At 31.1% G+C, this 15205-nt stretch overlaps 1 protein-coding gene across 1 annotated transcript in view; it reads left to right on the top strand.

The window, feature by feature from the left end:
* LOC129966712 (glutamate receptor ionotropic, NMDA 3A-like) overlaps positions 1-15205 on the top strand; it is a 555899-nt gene that overhangs the window by 481424 nt on the left and 59270 nt on the right. Inside the window, exons 3-5 of the mRNA XM_056081236.1 lie at positions 8084-8317; positions 9532-9684; positions 10996-11408. Of these exons, the coding sequence (XP_055937211.1) occupies positions 8084-8317; positions 9532-9684; positions 10996-11408 (800 nt within the window). The remainder of the gene's footprint in view (positions 1-8083; positions 8318-9531; positions 9685-10995; positions 11409-15205) is intronic.

Below are 15205 nucleotides of genomic sequence, written 5' to 3'. Positions count from 1 at the left end.
ATAATAGTAATTAAAAATATGTATTTTCAAATGATAGGAATTCCATTCTACAAATTTTATCAAAAAATGAATGTCGAAATTTTAAAAAGTGCGTCTCATATGGTGTTAATAAATAAGAATTTAATGACCTCCATTGACCTAGATCATAAAGATATGATTTAGGTCAACATAAAGAAGAGTATTTTGAGGTATCTGTTTTGAAAAAAAGAATAATTAAAATCGTTACATTAATAATAGAAATTAAAAGTGTTTCCAAATGTTATGAAAAAATGGTTTACTATCTTCTAAATAGATGGCTCTAGTTTTATTTATGGTTGTAAAATATTGTTAAAATCATTTTAGATAGCAAATTGAATGATTGCTTTGATTTATATAAGATATAGCATGTAATAATTTCAAGTTATTTTTTGTTCTAAAAATAATTATTTTCTAATACCTTAAAATGAGGATTTATTTTACTTTCTCAGTAGCGTGGGTTCTTATTTTCCCAAGCTGAGTCCAACACGTATTAAAACTTAAATAACCTTTCAGTGAAATTCGCTTCAAAAATTCTACTGTTACGGAAAAATAAAATTATTCTGCTCAAACTCGACGGATTCGTCTGTAGTGGGTATAGGGTGATACGATCAACAGGTTTCAATAAAAATTAACACCGTTTATTAACGCGAATATACAGACAACAAAAACATAGCCGGGAAGAACACAAGCAGCCCATAGCAGCACCAACAACGGTCCATAAGGAGTAATCGGTAGTAAATAACCACAGCAGCACACAAAGCGACCAGGCATAACTCAAAAAAAGGAAGGCATCTACGTATCTAGTGTCTCTCCAAACGTCAGCTATTCTCCACTGTCTCATTATTATACGACTCTATGATGCCTCAATATTTATTTCCAAAACTCGACTCAAGGTGTCAATACTCAATCCGCTAAGTGCTTGAGTTCTACTCAATGCTTAGCTGGAGTGCTTCAATTAATTCGTCGTTGACTCATTATACGAATGACGTCGGCTTGGACTCCCAGCCTTTTATATGTAGTTTCAAGATCAGGGCAGAGAAGGTTCTCGAAGAATCAAGCATAATTCGCATCGTATTAGTAATATCGCCAAATTTCTTGAAGATTCTAGTATCTTCCCTTTTGTCACCAAAGTCGCCAAATGGCCGCTGAACCCGGAAGTCATTGATCCAGCATCCAATTGAGCAGATCGTGAAACGGTATGATGGAAATAACTTCTCAGGGAATCAATATAACGATTCGTAATAATATAAATTAACACTTTTTTTATTTGCTTTTTACCTTCCTATTCGAACTAGGCCGGTACTTGACCATGGTTTTAATAAAGAACTTCAAATACGTCCTCAAAATTGAGATAAAGGAAGAAGAAAAATGATAAAAACATGATTCCCAATTCATCTCGTTTTTTCTCATTTCCCAAGAATACTATTTCATATAAAAGTGAAACACACAAATGCTCCTTTTTGAATAGCAAAACATTACTGAAACAGTGGGAAATAACCCACAGTTTTATTTTACTTGGCCGATGAGTTGACAAATTGCTAATTTTTTATTCTTATTAAATAATTATTTATTAATGGATTACAATAGTTATTATAAATTATTTAAAAACACGTAAGTGTCCATTTTGTACAAGAAAACATTGCCGAAACAGATAAATTTGATCCATGTTTGTGTTTTATGGAAAACAACGATATTATTAATCTTTATACTGCTATTTCCTCCGAAATATAAAATCATTTTGTAAAAAAAACTTAGATAAAAAAAATATTTCTTTTGTTATCAGCTCAATGAAATATAAAAAACAGTAATTAAAATTTTAAAAAATATTTTTTTTTTTAATTTGACTTGTGTAGTTTATTAATTTATTCATTCTAATTTGTTCCAAAAATATATTTTCGTTCCGACTCCAAGGAAAGAAATGTCACAAATAAAATTTAACATTCAATTTAAAATATGTATTGACACGAAATTGGGTTCCTTTCAATCAATATTTAATTCACTCGCATATTCAAAAAATATTATTATCGTGGTATATATTTTATAAGAACCGCCATAATTTATTCAAAAGCAATGAATTGATGTATGATTACTTTATTTCAAAATCTTCAATAATTTTATGTCTGTTGTTTATTTATGAAGTAATACCTGAATTTAATTTGCATAATTAAAATGAATTCTTTTACAAATTCCAATAGATGGCGCTGGAGGATATATTCAGCTCCAAATTAAGTAAAATGAGCGAATTTTTTTCCCTTTCATAAATTTTCAAAGTGATGCAAATTGATTATGAGAAAAAAAGAAAGTATTTTCTTTTCTTACTTCTTTTATTACATTAGACAGTAAGATATTTTATTAGATTATTTCTGGTGCCTTCTTTTTTTATTCGGTTCATCTTGTTACAGAGTTAATTTTCAAAGCTAGTTTTTTATCTTTTACCGAACAGATGATAAGAATTGATTTATGAAATGTTAATGTTTTCCTTATTTTATGCAAATAATGACGGCTGGTATAATAAATATTTATTGTACAGCTCATATTTCAAATTTTGAAAGCAATTTTTTTTTCACTTAGACACAACAGAGAAATAAAAAATTTGTTCCATCATATTTTTTTTAAAATTTAACCCAAAAGATATTTTCTTTATTCCTTTCTTTTTGAAAATAAAATTTTAATTTAAAACTACTGTGGGAATCGTTTAAAGCATAAAAAAAATGTTCTAAAACTGTGTTTGAATGTGTTGACAGAATGTTCATATCCACTCCCCAATTTTAATCGAAATTTAAATAATTTTTCTGGAGACACAAAACAGATGACGATTTCCTTTTGATTAAATTATGGCTTCATAATTGGAGGTTTCCTAGTTCGAAACCAAATCCAGCGTTGAGCCACCATATAAAACGTTCTACAGCTCGTTAAATACACCGGGGGTATCCTATTGTTATGCTGCGGACGCTTGGAGAGGATTTAACTGTTCAAAATTATACAATTAGCCTCCTCTCCAAAAAAAATTCTCTAGAGTTACTTTAAAATGGAACATCAATGTGTATAGATAAAAACTAAACTGGAGATCAAAGAATTAAAAGTTTTTATTTTATGTGCTGAATCAATCCTGTATCTTATTTCTTTGTCAACGACCTTTTTCTTAACCAATGCAAAGCCTTCAGCTTTGAATAATCAAGTAGAGAATAAGAGATTTTACTAAATATTGGTTACGATCTGTCATATTGCTGCCCTCCGCAGTAACTTTCATGATAAAAGAGGCAGTTTCAGATATGTTAATGGCTACTAAGTGAATGCCCATCCTCAGCCTTGACATCAAAAATGGTAGAACCTGAAACTGATGAAATTTTGGCGTTATATCGATTAGGAGAGAAGATACTATATCCGTCTAGAACATTCGATATTCTAGAATATTCGAACAAATTATATACAGCAGAAGTGCACAGACGAAGGTGAGTGACTAGTCCAATCCAGAGACAATTGTGGAATGAAATCTCTCTTGATCTCCAGTGAACTCTCTCTGTACTCTTTATGTTGTTGCGATTCTTTAACAAAGGTTTGACTCTAATTTATCGTTGAATTCTACAAGTGCTGTTTTCTATATGCTTCATCTGCATTTTGTTAACTGCGTTTCATGTTTTCGTGTTGCAGACTGTGTTTCGTGTTCCCAGACTGAGACTGTTAAATTTTTTCACTATGCTCTCATAGGACTAATTTTTTTGTAGTAATATTTAGTTTGAAAATATTGTTTGTTTAATAATTAAGTTAAAAGAAGCATTTGAAACATCGTACAATTTATGGGCATCGTAGATTTTCAGATTCTTTGTCTCCTTTTTCTTTTGCAAAACTTATATATCACTTCGATCAATCATACTCGCGCAATAAATTATGAAAATTCAAGTGAAATATAGTATATCCAAACACTTGCTCAACATATTTCGGTAAAATGACGAAATGATATAATTTCATATCATTTTAGACAAAATCATGTAATTTTGCTTATAAAGTTGCATCTATGCGATAGTATTTTTACGAATTCGTAACATTGCTTCTTTAAACAGTAAGTCTCCTGGTAAGGAATATGGTTTTAAAGATATAGTAATAGTTGCTGAATAGACACTGAATCAATCAATCAACCTCCCTCCCCCAAGCTTTGGCATGCTTAGTGACTATTTGGCCGCAAAAATAAAAGATCTCGAATTTTCGAGAACTTTGGTTATAGCTTCATTAGGACTAGAGTTCAGCGTTTGTTTTAGAAAATTTAATTCTTTGTCACTGGACCTATAAAAAGCAATGGCGGAGAAACAAGATTAGGCAATTGAATTGAGCTAGAGAGAGTAACTAAGCAAAGTCTGTCTTAAACAGTTCTTATACACAGCGAGTTCTCTTTGCACTTCATTGTGCCACTTCAGTTACTTAACAGCGATTTGTTGCTTTTGTGCAGCTTTATACAATAATTGCTATTCTTGTGTGCTCTACGATTGTATTTTGTTAGCTATGTTTTGTGGTTGGGGTCCGAATAAAATATCGTTACCTGTTATCTTTATTGGACTTCTTATCATACACCTCTCCGAACGTATTTTCTGTAATAGTAATTTTTTCCCTGTTTTTACACTTTTCAAGGGACCAGAGAGGTGTTAGTAAATGGCAAAAAACCCTTACACAAGTAAGACTTTAAAAAAAAAAAAAAAATAAAAAAAAAAGATTTATTCATTTTACAAATATGCATTGTTAATATTATACAATATTCTATTCTTATTACGATATTTATTTCAAGTAACTATACAATGTAAATAAATGGTTCATACTGCTCTGTTTTTGTAATTCCGCTTATTTATTGGATAGGAAATTTATATTTAATTATAATATTGAGCATTATAATATTTTAATTTGGTTGACTCTCACAGTATGTCTCATAGTTCTATTCTCATAGTATGCTTTTTAATACTAACTGGATTATATACATCTTTTCAAAAAATACTAATAGCAATTACATTATATGTAGTGATTATCTTCTTTTGCTTCATTATTTTCTAGTCCCGCGTCCAATTATGTTTTATTGGTATGAGTATATTTTCGATTTCGATATACAATTCAAATCTTTTATCTGTAAAAACTGCTTTTCTTTGATAAATTAACTTATTTTATGCCTTAACTATAATTTAGAGTAGAAATTTTAATTTGTATAAAAACAGAAAAAAGCAAATAAAGACTATGAGGACCAAGGAAAAGTGTTCATTTTTCGGATAAATCTCTTTTGATTACAATAAAATCTAGCACAGCGATGTAGTTTGAGTATTACACAATCGGCATCGTTTTGAAATGATAAGAGTAGTATGGTTATAATACTACTAAAAATACGCTACAGTTAAATATGCTACAGTTATCTATTCGTATTTCTCATATTCCAGCCTTAGCTTAGCTTAATGACTTTTCAGTGTAATTACTTTTCTAGAGAATTCAGGAAACCTTCGACGAGAGAATAACAATTTCTAGGTCAAGCAACGGAATATTTCAATTATCTTTGACCTATTAGTTTGGTTATTTTAAAACTATTGCCCATTGCTGTAGAGAGCAAGAGAGAGAAAATGAGAATCCAAAAATTGGATCGAATAGATTGTGACTATATCTTGATTTATTATCCATATCAAAATGAATTGGATCTTATTTTGGAGATAAAGATGTCAATAAATAAATAATTGATGTGGTTTAACCAAGGAGACTGTTATTAAATAAGAAACATGTAAGATTATAAATGATGTAAATACAATTCGTCTATGCAATGTCTATTGTATACCAGCGGCATTAGTTTCTCCAAAACGTTTTTTACATCTCTAACAAAGGTATTTCCCAGTGAACACCTTGCATGGCATTCGCGTACAAAAGTCATCGAAATATTAACCCTTTACAGTCTGAAAAGTAATTCGATGCATAATTATTCACTTAATACAAAAGCTTGTTTATAACTCCAACAAATAAATAAATATATAATTGTTTTGAATTTCCCCGAAAAATTAAACTACGTTTTTTTACTATTCTGTTGGCGCTTTTAACAATTAAAATTGAAAAATAAATAAATAAAATGCCAAAATGATGCATCGTCTTGAATAGTGAGTGAGAGGTACCATTTGAGTACAAAGGGTTAACTTTTGGCGTGAATTTAGCATTTTAATGAATCTATCGTGAGATTCTTGGCGAGTATTTTGGCAATTAATCCCTGATATACGGTTAAAAGTATCCAAAAATTGAATCTGGATTTCAGAGGTGTTCTTCTGAATCGATTGAAACAAAAATTGGACATAAAATTACACTTAAAATAACAAAATCATGTACCAAATTTAATATATCTGTCAATTCGGTTTTGAATTAATGCATTTACAGGTTTCCAAAAGTACAGACAGACAGACAGACGGTCAATTCCTTGTTGAATTTGACACAAAATTTGATAGGTATCTACACTTTAGATGTTAATATGTGTACCGAATTTCATCCATCTAGCTCTCTTCATTTTATGATCTTCGTGTTAACTTCAATTTGAAGATCCAGACAGACATATCTATTCAGAACGAAATTAGCTCAAAGTGTGATAGAAATTTACAAATTTGGTGTGAAGACTGTATAGCAAATTTCATCCGTCTAGCTCAAAGCGTTTTTGAGTTATCCTTATCATAGACAGATAAACAGACAGACGAACATTTTCCAAAAATGTGTTTTTTTTTTTTTTTTTTTAATGCTGGAGGTGTAAAATTCAGAGATTCGTCGAAATCTCAAGTTCTCATTTTATCACGATCGCTGTACTTCACATACGAGAAAGTAAAAATAGATGTAACTTGGTTGGTTAAAGTGAAAGAAAGAATTTGTTAAAAATATTAAAAAGCTTGATGTGCTTGTTTTTTTGCCTTAACAGCTTTTTATTTAAACATCTTAGAATTCACTATATGCCATGCCTTCAATATAAAAAAAAGAAATTAATATCCTTTGGCAGGCTTTAATTTTTTTCATCCACATAATCAGGGAATTTCTTTTTAGTTTTTCTTTCCTGTACTGCATTATAAAACTTCTTCAAAAAGTAATATACGATATAAAAAATTGAGTTTTAATTCATTACCGACATTTAACGAAGGCCTTTTCTCTTTTCATAAATGTTGACACATATTGCAAAAGCATCATTTTTAATTTTTTCCTATACATAGCATAGATAAAGTATTGTAATCGTCGAAAAATTCGAAATTTTGATGTAGCTCCACGTTTTAGACCTCCCGAAGCTCGAAAAACACATTTTTGGAAAATGTCTGTCTGTCTGTGACAAAGATAACTCAAAAAGACGGATGAAATTTGGTATACGGTCTTTACACCAAATATTACAAATTTCTGTCAAACTTTGAGCAAAATCCGTTCAGAGAAAGTACATATATTCGGCTGTTCGAATATAAGTTGACACAATAATTACAAAAAAAAGAGAGCTAGATTAATAAAATTCTGTAAACAAATTTACCATCTATTTTTTAATAGTCAATAGATGTTAATACAGCTGGGAAAACATTCATATTTAACATCTATCAAATTTTGTGCCAAATCCAACGAAGGAGTAACATTTTGTCAATCTGTACTTTCAGAAACATGCAAACGCTATATCTCATAAACACCAAAACTTAAATACATCAAATTTGATCTGGGATTTTGTGATAACAAATTTAGTTTTATATAAAATTTTTATTTCGATCGGTTTGGAAAAACACGTCTGAAGTACCAACTCATTTTCGGATATTATTAAATATTAATCGCCAAAAGCACAAAAGGACGCCATGTATTAATAGCCAAAAAAACTTTCCAAGGACCACACGATAGAATCATTCATTAAAAATACTAAATGCACGCCACATTTAATATTTCTTAACTGTTGTAAGCCAATGCCATGAAGCCGTTCTCTGAAATAACACCTTTATTAGAGAGTATGCGAGAAAGTTTGGAGGAGACTTTTCCTGCCAGTTTACTCCATTTTTAAGCGTTTTCTTCTATCCATAATATGAAATTTAAATTTTAAAAGATATATGCTCGATTTCAGGTCGAAGTTGTTGAGTATTCTGAGCTCCTGCCATACGTCTAAAACTCGTGTCCTGGTGCTATGCTGTTCTGGAGGAAAGAGGACTCGGCAGGTGTTTCAGGAGGCCAGAAAAATCAAGATGCTCGAACAGGATTGGATATGGATCGTGATGGAAAAAGCCACCTCCAATCCTGAATCTGGAAATTATCCTGTAGGAATTCTTGGCCTAAGATTGAAACATCAAGTCACCAATAAGTGAGTAAAAATTGCGGTTGCAGACGATTCATCTTTTCTTGAAGTTTAAGTTTTATATCCAGATATAGTGATAAAAATCTTAATAAATACTTTGAAAATTTTAAGTTTTGGAAAGGAAATAATGGAATATTTACAAGTCGCTTTTAGAATCTGATCTTAATATAAATCATTGTGATGCCTGTACTTCATCGCTTACTAAACAACTAAAAAGAATTCAACCTTTCAATTTCAACTTCGTCCATTTACTATTTAAAACTAGAGAGAGGATATTGCAAACTTTTCAAAATGCAGAAGTTTGTTAAATATTTTCTTTAATAAAAAAAATAACAAAATAGTTTTATCATTTTTTTCTTAGAAACTTGAGAGCAAATTATCACATAAGAAATACTTTTATACAATTCTAAAATTTTATATTTTCATGCTTTTAATTTCATTTCCACGTAATTTTACGTTCAATTTTTATTAATTTTTCAAAATTTCATAAATAATTGAATAAATGTAGTTATTTTCAATAGAAAATAACATTGAAACTGTTGCTAGGAACAATAAGACTTCTGACTATCTTTCTGACTACCTTTATCTATTTTTTTATATTTTTAGAGACATTTTTTGTTGATTATAAAAAAAACGCTAGAATTTTATTATTAAAAATAAAATGGCACACGTTAGTGAGATTTTATGTACTATTTTATGCAAAATTAGCTTTCGCATTAAAAATTATTTAAAAAACGTTAACTGTAGAGTCGAGAGTCCATCGATAGGATTCATATATGTATACAATGCATGATATCTGCGCGATAACGATTCATGTATTCCTTTTCGCATATGAATAATAATTCAAATTGTGCTCTCAGATACTTAAGTATAGAGATGGTTTTAATGAAGTTTTTGTTACTATGAATTGAATAGTATTTTCAGGTAATAAAAAATATAAAGATTTCATCCCGATTAATGCTGGGTATTTCAGCTTGTCTAGAAAAGACGCTTAACATTAACAACACACATTCTAAGAATCGCCATGAACTGATTGAAAAGGTAAAAAAAATTAATATAAAATGAGATTCTCAAAAAATACGTATTTCTAAAATTATCTCTCAGTGTTTCATTCCACGAATTGTAACAATTGTATTGAAAATTAATTCCCATTTCTGTTTTGTTGTTGTTGTCAACTTAGATTATTATAATCTATTGATAATGACGGTATATTTTTTCAGACACAGTGTGCGATCAGCAATGGATGTAGTAGCAGAAAGTGCCAAGTACTTAGATGGCAACTTCCAGCTAGTTGGCAAGGGAAACGAATCCAACATTAGCTGCTGGAACAACGCTTCAGCACACAGAAGAAGAGTGACAGAAGCGCTTCATACGTAAAATGAACATTAAACTCTTTCGTTTGCAATACCTTTGGTTTAAAAAAAAACAATTATAAGGCTGTCTTAATTGAAATGGTACTACAAAAATATACTATATAACGAAAAGCGAAATTAAAATAATATTACACGCTATGCTCTGCTAAATCTCTAGACTTGATGGAGTTAAGATGAGTATATGATGGAAATATTCTTATTTAACTTATTTTTAAATTTATTATAAAATTCACCAAGAGCGATAAGGCTCAAGTTGTATAATGTACCCTTTCTTTAACTCAAAATGAGAAATAATTATTAAAGAAAAAAGCAGCTTTAATTACTTCTTCTATATGCTAAGTATTCTAGCTTATTTAATAAGTTATGCCCAAACAATTAACTGATCCAGTATCGGCATTTTTTACTAAAGACTCAGTTCAAAAGAGAAAAATGAAAAAATTTAAATGTATTGTTTGAATTAGAATATTTATCATTGCCTTCAAAAGACCAGTTTAGATTTTTTTTATTTGAACTTTATAAACTTTACCAGCTAGTTTGTAATTATACGATTTTTACTTGGTAAAGGAATTCGGGATCTTTCTTAAATGGTTCTTCCTCAAAGCATCTAAGTTTTAGTTGTTATTTTTTCATGAGAAACATAAATATTTTAATCTAATCATAATAGTTTCTTGCGAGAATCGCAGCATTTAAGTGAAATGCTTAAGATTTCCTTGGAAGTTCCTTCACCGAACTTTTATAGACTTTTAGACTAATTAGGACTTTTAGATCCAAATAGTTGTAGAATACCTACATATTAATTTGTACACAAATTTCAAAAAAAAATCATTGTTATTTCGAATTTATTTTTAATTTATAATAGTAATAAATAAACAGAAAACACATAATCATTATTTCTGCTCTTAAGAAAACATTTCTAGATCTTAATGTAAACAGTCGATTGCACCAAAAATCTCTCGTATACAAGAACCAAATATACATTAAAGATATTGACCAGATACATGTCAGTGACAAATGTCTTCCACACATCAAATGATAAGAATATTTGGAGGTGAAAGAACTGGTTAAAGTAATAGCCGCCTCTACGAGGAATTTAAATTTTAAAAAAAATCTACATTATTTATATAGCTTTAAAATGATATGCCTAGGCTTAATCAATTAGCCTACAAGTTGAGGAAGATGTTAAGTGCCCATAATTTCTGTACTACCATGTAATAATACTTATAATAATCTTTTGGATCTGAAAAATATTTAATAAATTTTCTCCATGAAATAAAATACCTGCATGTATCACTTTTTGCATTCCTATTTCAGTGTCATTAAAAGACAACTAGAACGGGAGAGTGCGGTGGCCAGAGAAGGACTGGAACCTCCAGTGTTCGAGATCTTAAACTTGGTTTCAGGACCCCACTCTTCTCGTCGTCGATGGAAACGTTTGGGGAACGTGACAGGGTCCCGTGTCCACATGGACGCCGTCGTCTGGCTGAGGGCTCCATGGAGTTCTGGATCGGTTTCACGAAGGGGTGGGCCGCTCTCCAGGCCTCCTGCTGCAGGTGGTCGTCAACGATTCCGCGTAGTGACGGCCTACTCACCCCCCTTCGTAAAGCCGGGGACTCGAGTCGAAAATGGCAGCTGCTTGATAGGAGTGCCTTGCCTTCAAGTGAATACTAGTGACAAAGATGCCATAGTGGCCATTTTCGCCGATTACCACGCAGGAAGATCGGAAGGTAATGTTAATACTTCTTACAATTCAGATGCCCAAATAAATACCTCCTTAATGTTCTTTGTAAAATTCCTTCTTAAATTAATAAATCTATGACGCTTTGCAAAGAGAAGAGAACTATTGAGAAAAAAATGAAAATATAATTATTGTCCTAAGGTATGTGCCTGCCTTCAGCGCACTTAGTTTAGAAAATTTTAATAAAGCAAATTTTAATAAAGCAAATATATTTTTAAATGCAGTATGGAATGAAATTAAGAAATTCAACAATGCAATTTCAGGGAAAATTTTATTATTTTTTAAATTATAAACAATTATTGTCTAAATTCTATAGAATATTGTCCTAAGGTAAGAAAATTTGGGGTTACACCAATATCCTATAATTAATTCTAATAAGTATATTTCAATTATTTTTACACCATGAATAACTAAAATATTTAGTTATGTTATGAGTAAAAAGAATTTCAGTAATTCTAAAAGTATTTTTAAATGTTGCTAATTTAGCATTAAAACTGAAAATTTTTATTAAAAACTAGCTGACCCGGCAAACGTTGTTCTGCCTTATAAATTATTTCTAGTGCATATTTTGGTTGTTAATTAAAACATAACGAATGTATTGTAAGTGTGTGGGAATGGAATCTATAACAGAAAGGAGAATAGAGCGCTGTGGACGATGATCGCTGATAAAAAAAAAAAAACACCAACCATTCATTTTGTCAATGCAATGTATTTCATTAACGTAATGAACATATACATTGTTTGATCTCTTAAAAGTTAAACTTAAAGTGAAAAGGATAAAAAATGTATTACTTTTTAAGTATAAAAATGAAATAAAGAAAATCAATATTCATTTCGAAGAACAATTGAGTGTTCGATATTTTTTCTCAGTCCGTCTTTAACCAACACAAATAAGCTTGATAGTTTACCCACACGAGAACAAGCCACGTCTGAAAAACATGGTGTGCCCAAATCTAAGCCGCAAACAGACATCGTTTGGTCTTGCGACTTATTAATTGTCACTGCGAATGCCAATCGAATAGGAAATTGAATACGTTTGAATTCAGTTGGTACGTCTATGAGAATCATTGGAATTCGTGGCAGCAAAACATTTTCGGCTTGTAATTTGCCTTTCAAAATGGTGGTTTCGATAACGTTTTTCGTCAATTTTTTAATGACTAATCGCCATTGCACAGCCGTGGTGGGTTCAAATTCCGAAGTAAAATAACCGGAAATCTAACTTTCAGTCGTAGAAGGTGTGGTGACGTGCCTGGCAAATCCAATGAGCTCAAAAACTCTATTGGATAATTGACAGCTTCGTTAGCATCGCAAATTGTATCTATCGATTTGTATAATACCAAGTCGCCTGGAAACGATTGCTGTATCTTGAAGTTTAAATCTTCGACGTCCACAATTTTTGCTGCCAAGATGGCTCTTTCTGCCAACCACGCATGATTTATATACTTTGTGCGTACATCGGGAAATATACGGTCAATGCGAGTATGCAAATCAACGATAGTGCAGAAATGAGTGGGCAGTTTTATGCATCCAGTATTTTCATAGACAGCAACTTTTCAATCGCCGATATCTAACAATTGGTCCGAGAATGTGTCAGCAGATGGGTCTTGTAGCATTTGGATGCTCATGTTTATTTTTAGATGGACATTTTCAACATTACGCCACAGTGCCGATGATTTCAAGAAAGCGTTGAGCTCATTAGCATAAGATGAACGTGGATAGGAACACCCTAATTACCTAGCGTTATGAAATATACTTTACGACCTATTCTCATACCTACCAAATACACATAAAAAATTTCATGAAAATCGTTCGAGCCGTTTCGGAGGAGTACGAACACAAACACCGTGACATAAGATTTTTATATATTAGATTATCGAATTTTTCCACTAAAATGTTAGTGAAATAAATAAATATAACCAAAAGCTTAGATTTCCGTTCATAGTACAACTAGAATCAGGTAAAATATTTTGGCAAAATTTCTTTCGAATATCTTAAAAACATTTTCTGAACGGATGTTTATCGCGAAGGAAAATAAGATAAAATAAAAACATTTTTGTAGAAAACGGATTTAAAATTTTTAGTGCAACACAAAAAAAATCCTGAAATCACTTTCGATTGTTGAAAGTCGTCAAATTTGTTGATCAAATTCTTTTTTTTTTTTTTTCTTTCTTCATTTTGAATAGATTTTCTTTACTTCTAGTTTTAAATATTATTTTTTGAATAATAATGTAGGAGGCAACGATAGTCGTTTTTATATCAAAATTCACTCATTGTAAATTCCATTGTAATTTCCAATTACAGATGAGTTATTTGAAATTTCTAAATATTTGAGAAGGGATTATTGTTCTAAAGAGCATTAATTAAATAGTAATTCTGCAATATGTGATGTCTATTTTTTTTCCTTCAAAATTAAAGCTTCTTTGTGAAAAATATCTATTGTAGTTTGTTAAGTCTTTCATTATTGTTCTATAAAACCATGCAAGCATTTCTGTGCAACTTTTTATTGCACAATTCTGATAAGTTGGGGGAGGGGCGAGGTTTGCTTTTATATGCACTTTATAATTATTTCATAACCATTAAATTCAAATGTCTTACAAAGGTCCAAAATTTTATATGGGGTATAGGGGCATAACACCTTTATAAAAAAAAATTTTGGGGGGGGACTACTCCCGGTAATTGAAAGCGAAAAATTAAAAAAGTAAATAAATAAATAAGCATCTTTGTAGTCGCACATTTTTGCGAGAAAAATTTGCAGTAACTTACTAGAAATAAAGAAACGGCAAAAGTACTGTAACAAATATTTCAGGATCAGAGATAAAATAAATTCAATCTCTTGGTCTAAAGCAATGCAGAAATATTGCTTCAATTATAGTATTTAATAGACTACTATTATAACATTGGACATAAATAACATCGCTTTTATTAGTTATAAATAGGAATGGAATTCGGATTTATTCAAAGACGCTCTAATAAATAGTGTTGCGGATTGTTATGAGCGGGGATAGAACCTGGGACCTTGTGGTTCGCAGCCCAGTAACATGACCACGATACAAAAGCAATTGCTCATGCAGCGTAGTTCTTAAATGGCTTATAAGCTTTCACTACAGACTGTCCCTCCATTGAGTCGGAGATGAGGCGAACGATATGGCTGTTGAGTGGTGATGTATTAGCTGTTGATTCTAATGCGCCTGTACCCATTTGAGTAGCACCAAACGTTATGGCGAGCGTGTGTGGGTGAGTGGTTGCTGATGCTATTGTTGCGTCAAGTGAGTCTGATGACTTTTGGGTTGCTGCGTCAAGCGAGTCTGACGACTTTTGGGTTACTGCGTCAAGTGAGTCTGACGACTTTGGTTGCGGGTAGATGGCGCCACAACAGCTGTACGAAGGTTGAAGGTTCATCGTCCGAGGTCACCAATATGGCGAATTGGGATGAGTGAGGATAGAACCTGGGACCTTGTGGTTCGCAGTCCAGTAACATGAACATGATACAAAAGCAATTGCTCGTGCAGCGTAGTTGTTAACTTTCTTATAAGCTTTCATTACAATAGCAATCATACAAATTATTTTTAAAAAATCTATAGAACGTGGAGACATGTGAAAACATAATCCAGTAATTACTATATGTAAAAAATATAAATTAATTTTTAAAAGTAAAATTTATTTAATAAATATTGCTATTGGCGCTAAAAAATTTCAATTATTATATCTGAATCGAAACTGTTCCTTTATTTTCTCTTTATATAAAAATTAGCATGACATTATCAAAGTGATTTCATTCGTATTTAA

Source organism: Argiope bruennichi, chromosome 4 (assembly GCF_947563725.1).
Source record: "Argiope bruennichi chromosome 4, qqArgBrue1.1, whole genome shotgun sequence".
NCBI lineage: Eukaryota > Metazoa > Arthropoda > Arachnida > Araneae > Araneidae > Argiope > Argiope bruennichi.
This window is presented reverse-complemented; position numbering and strand designations above follow the sequence as displayed.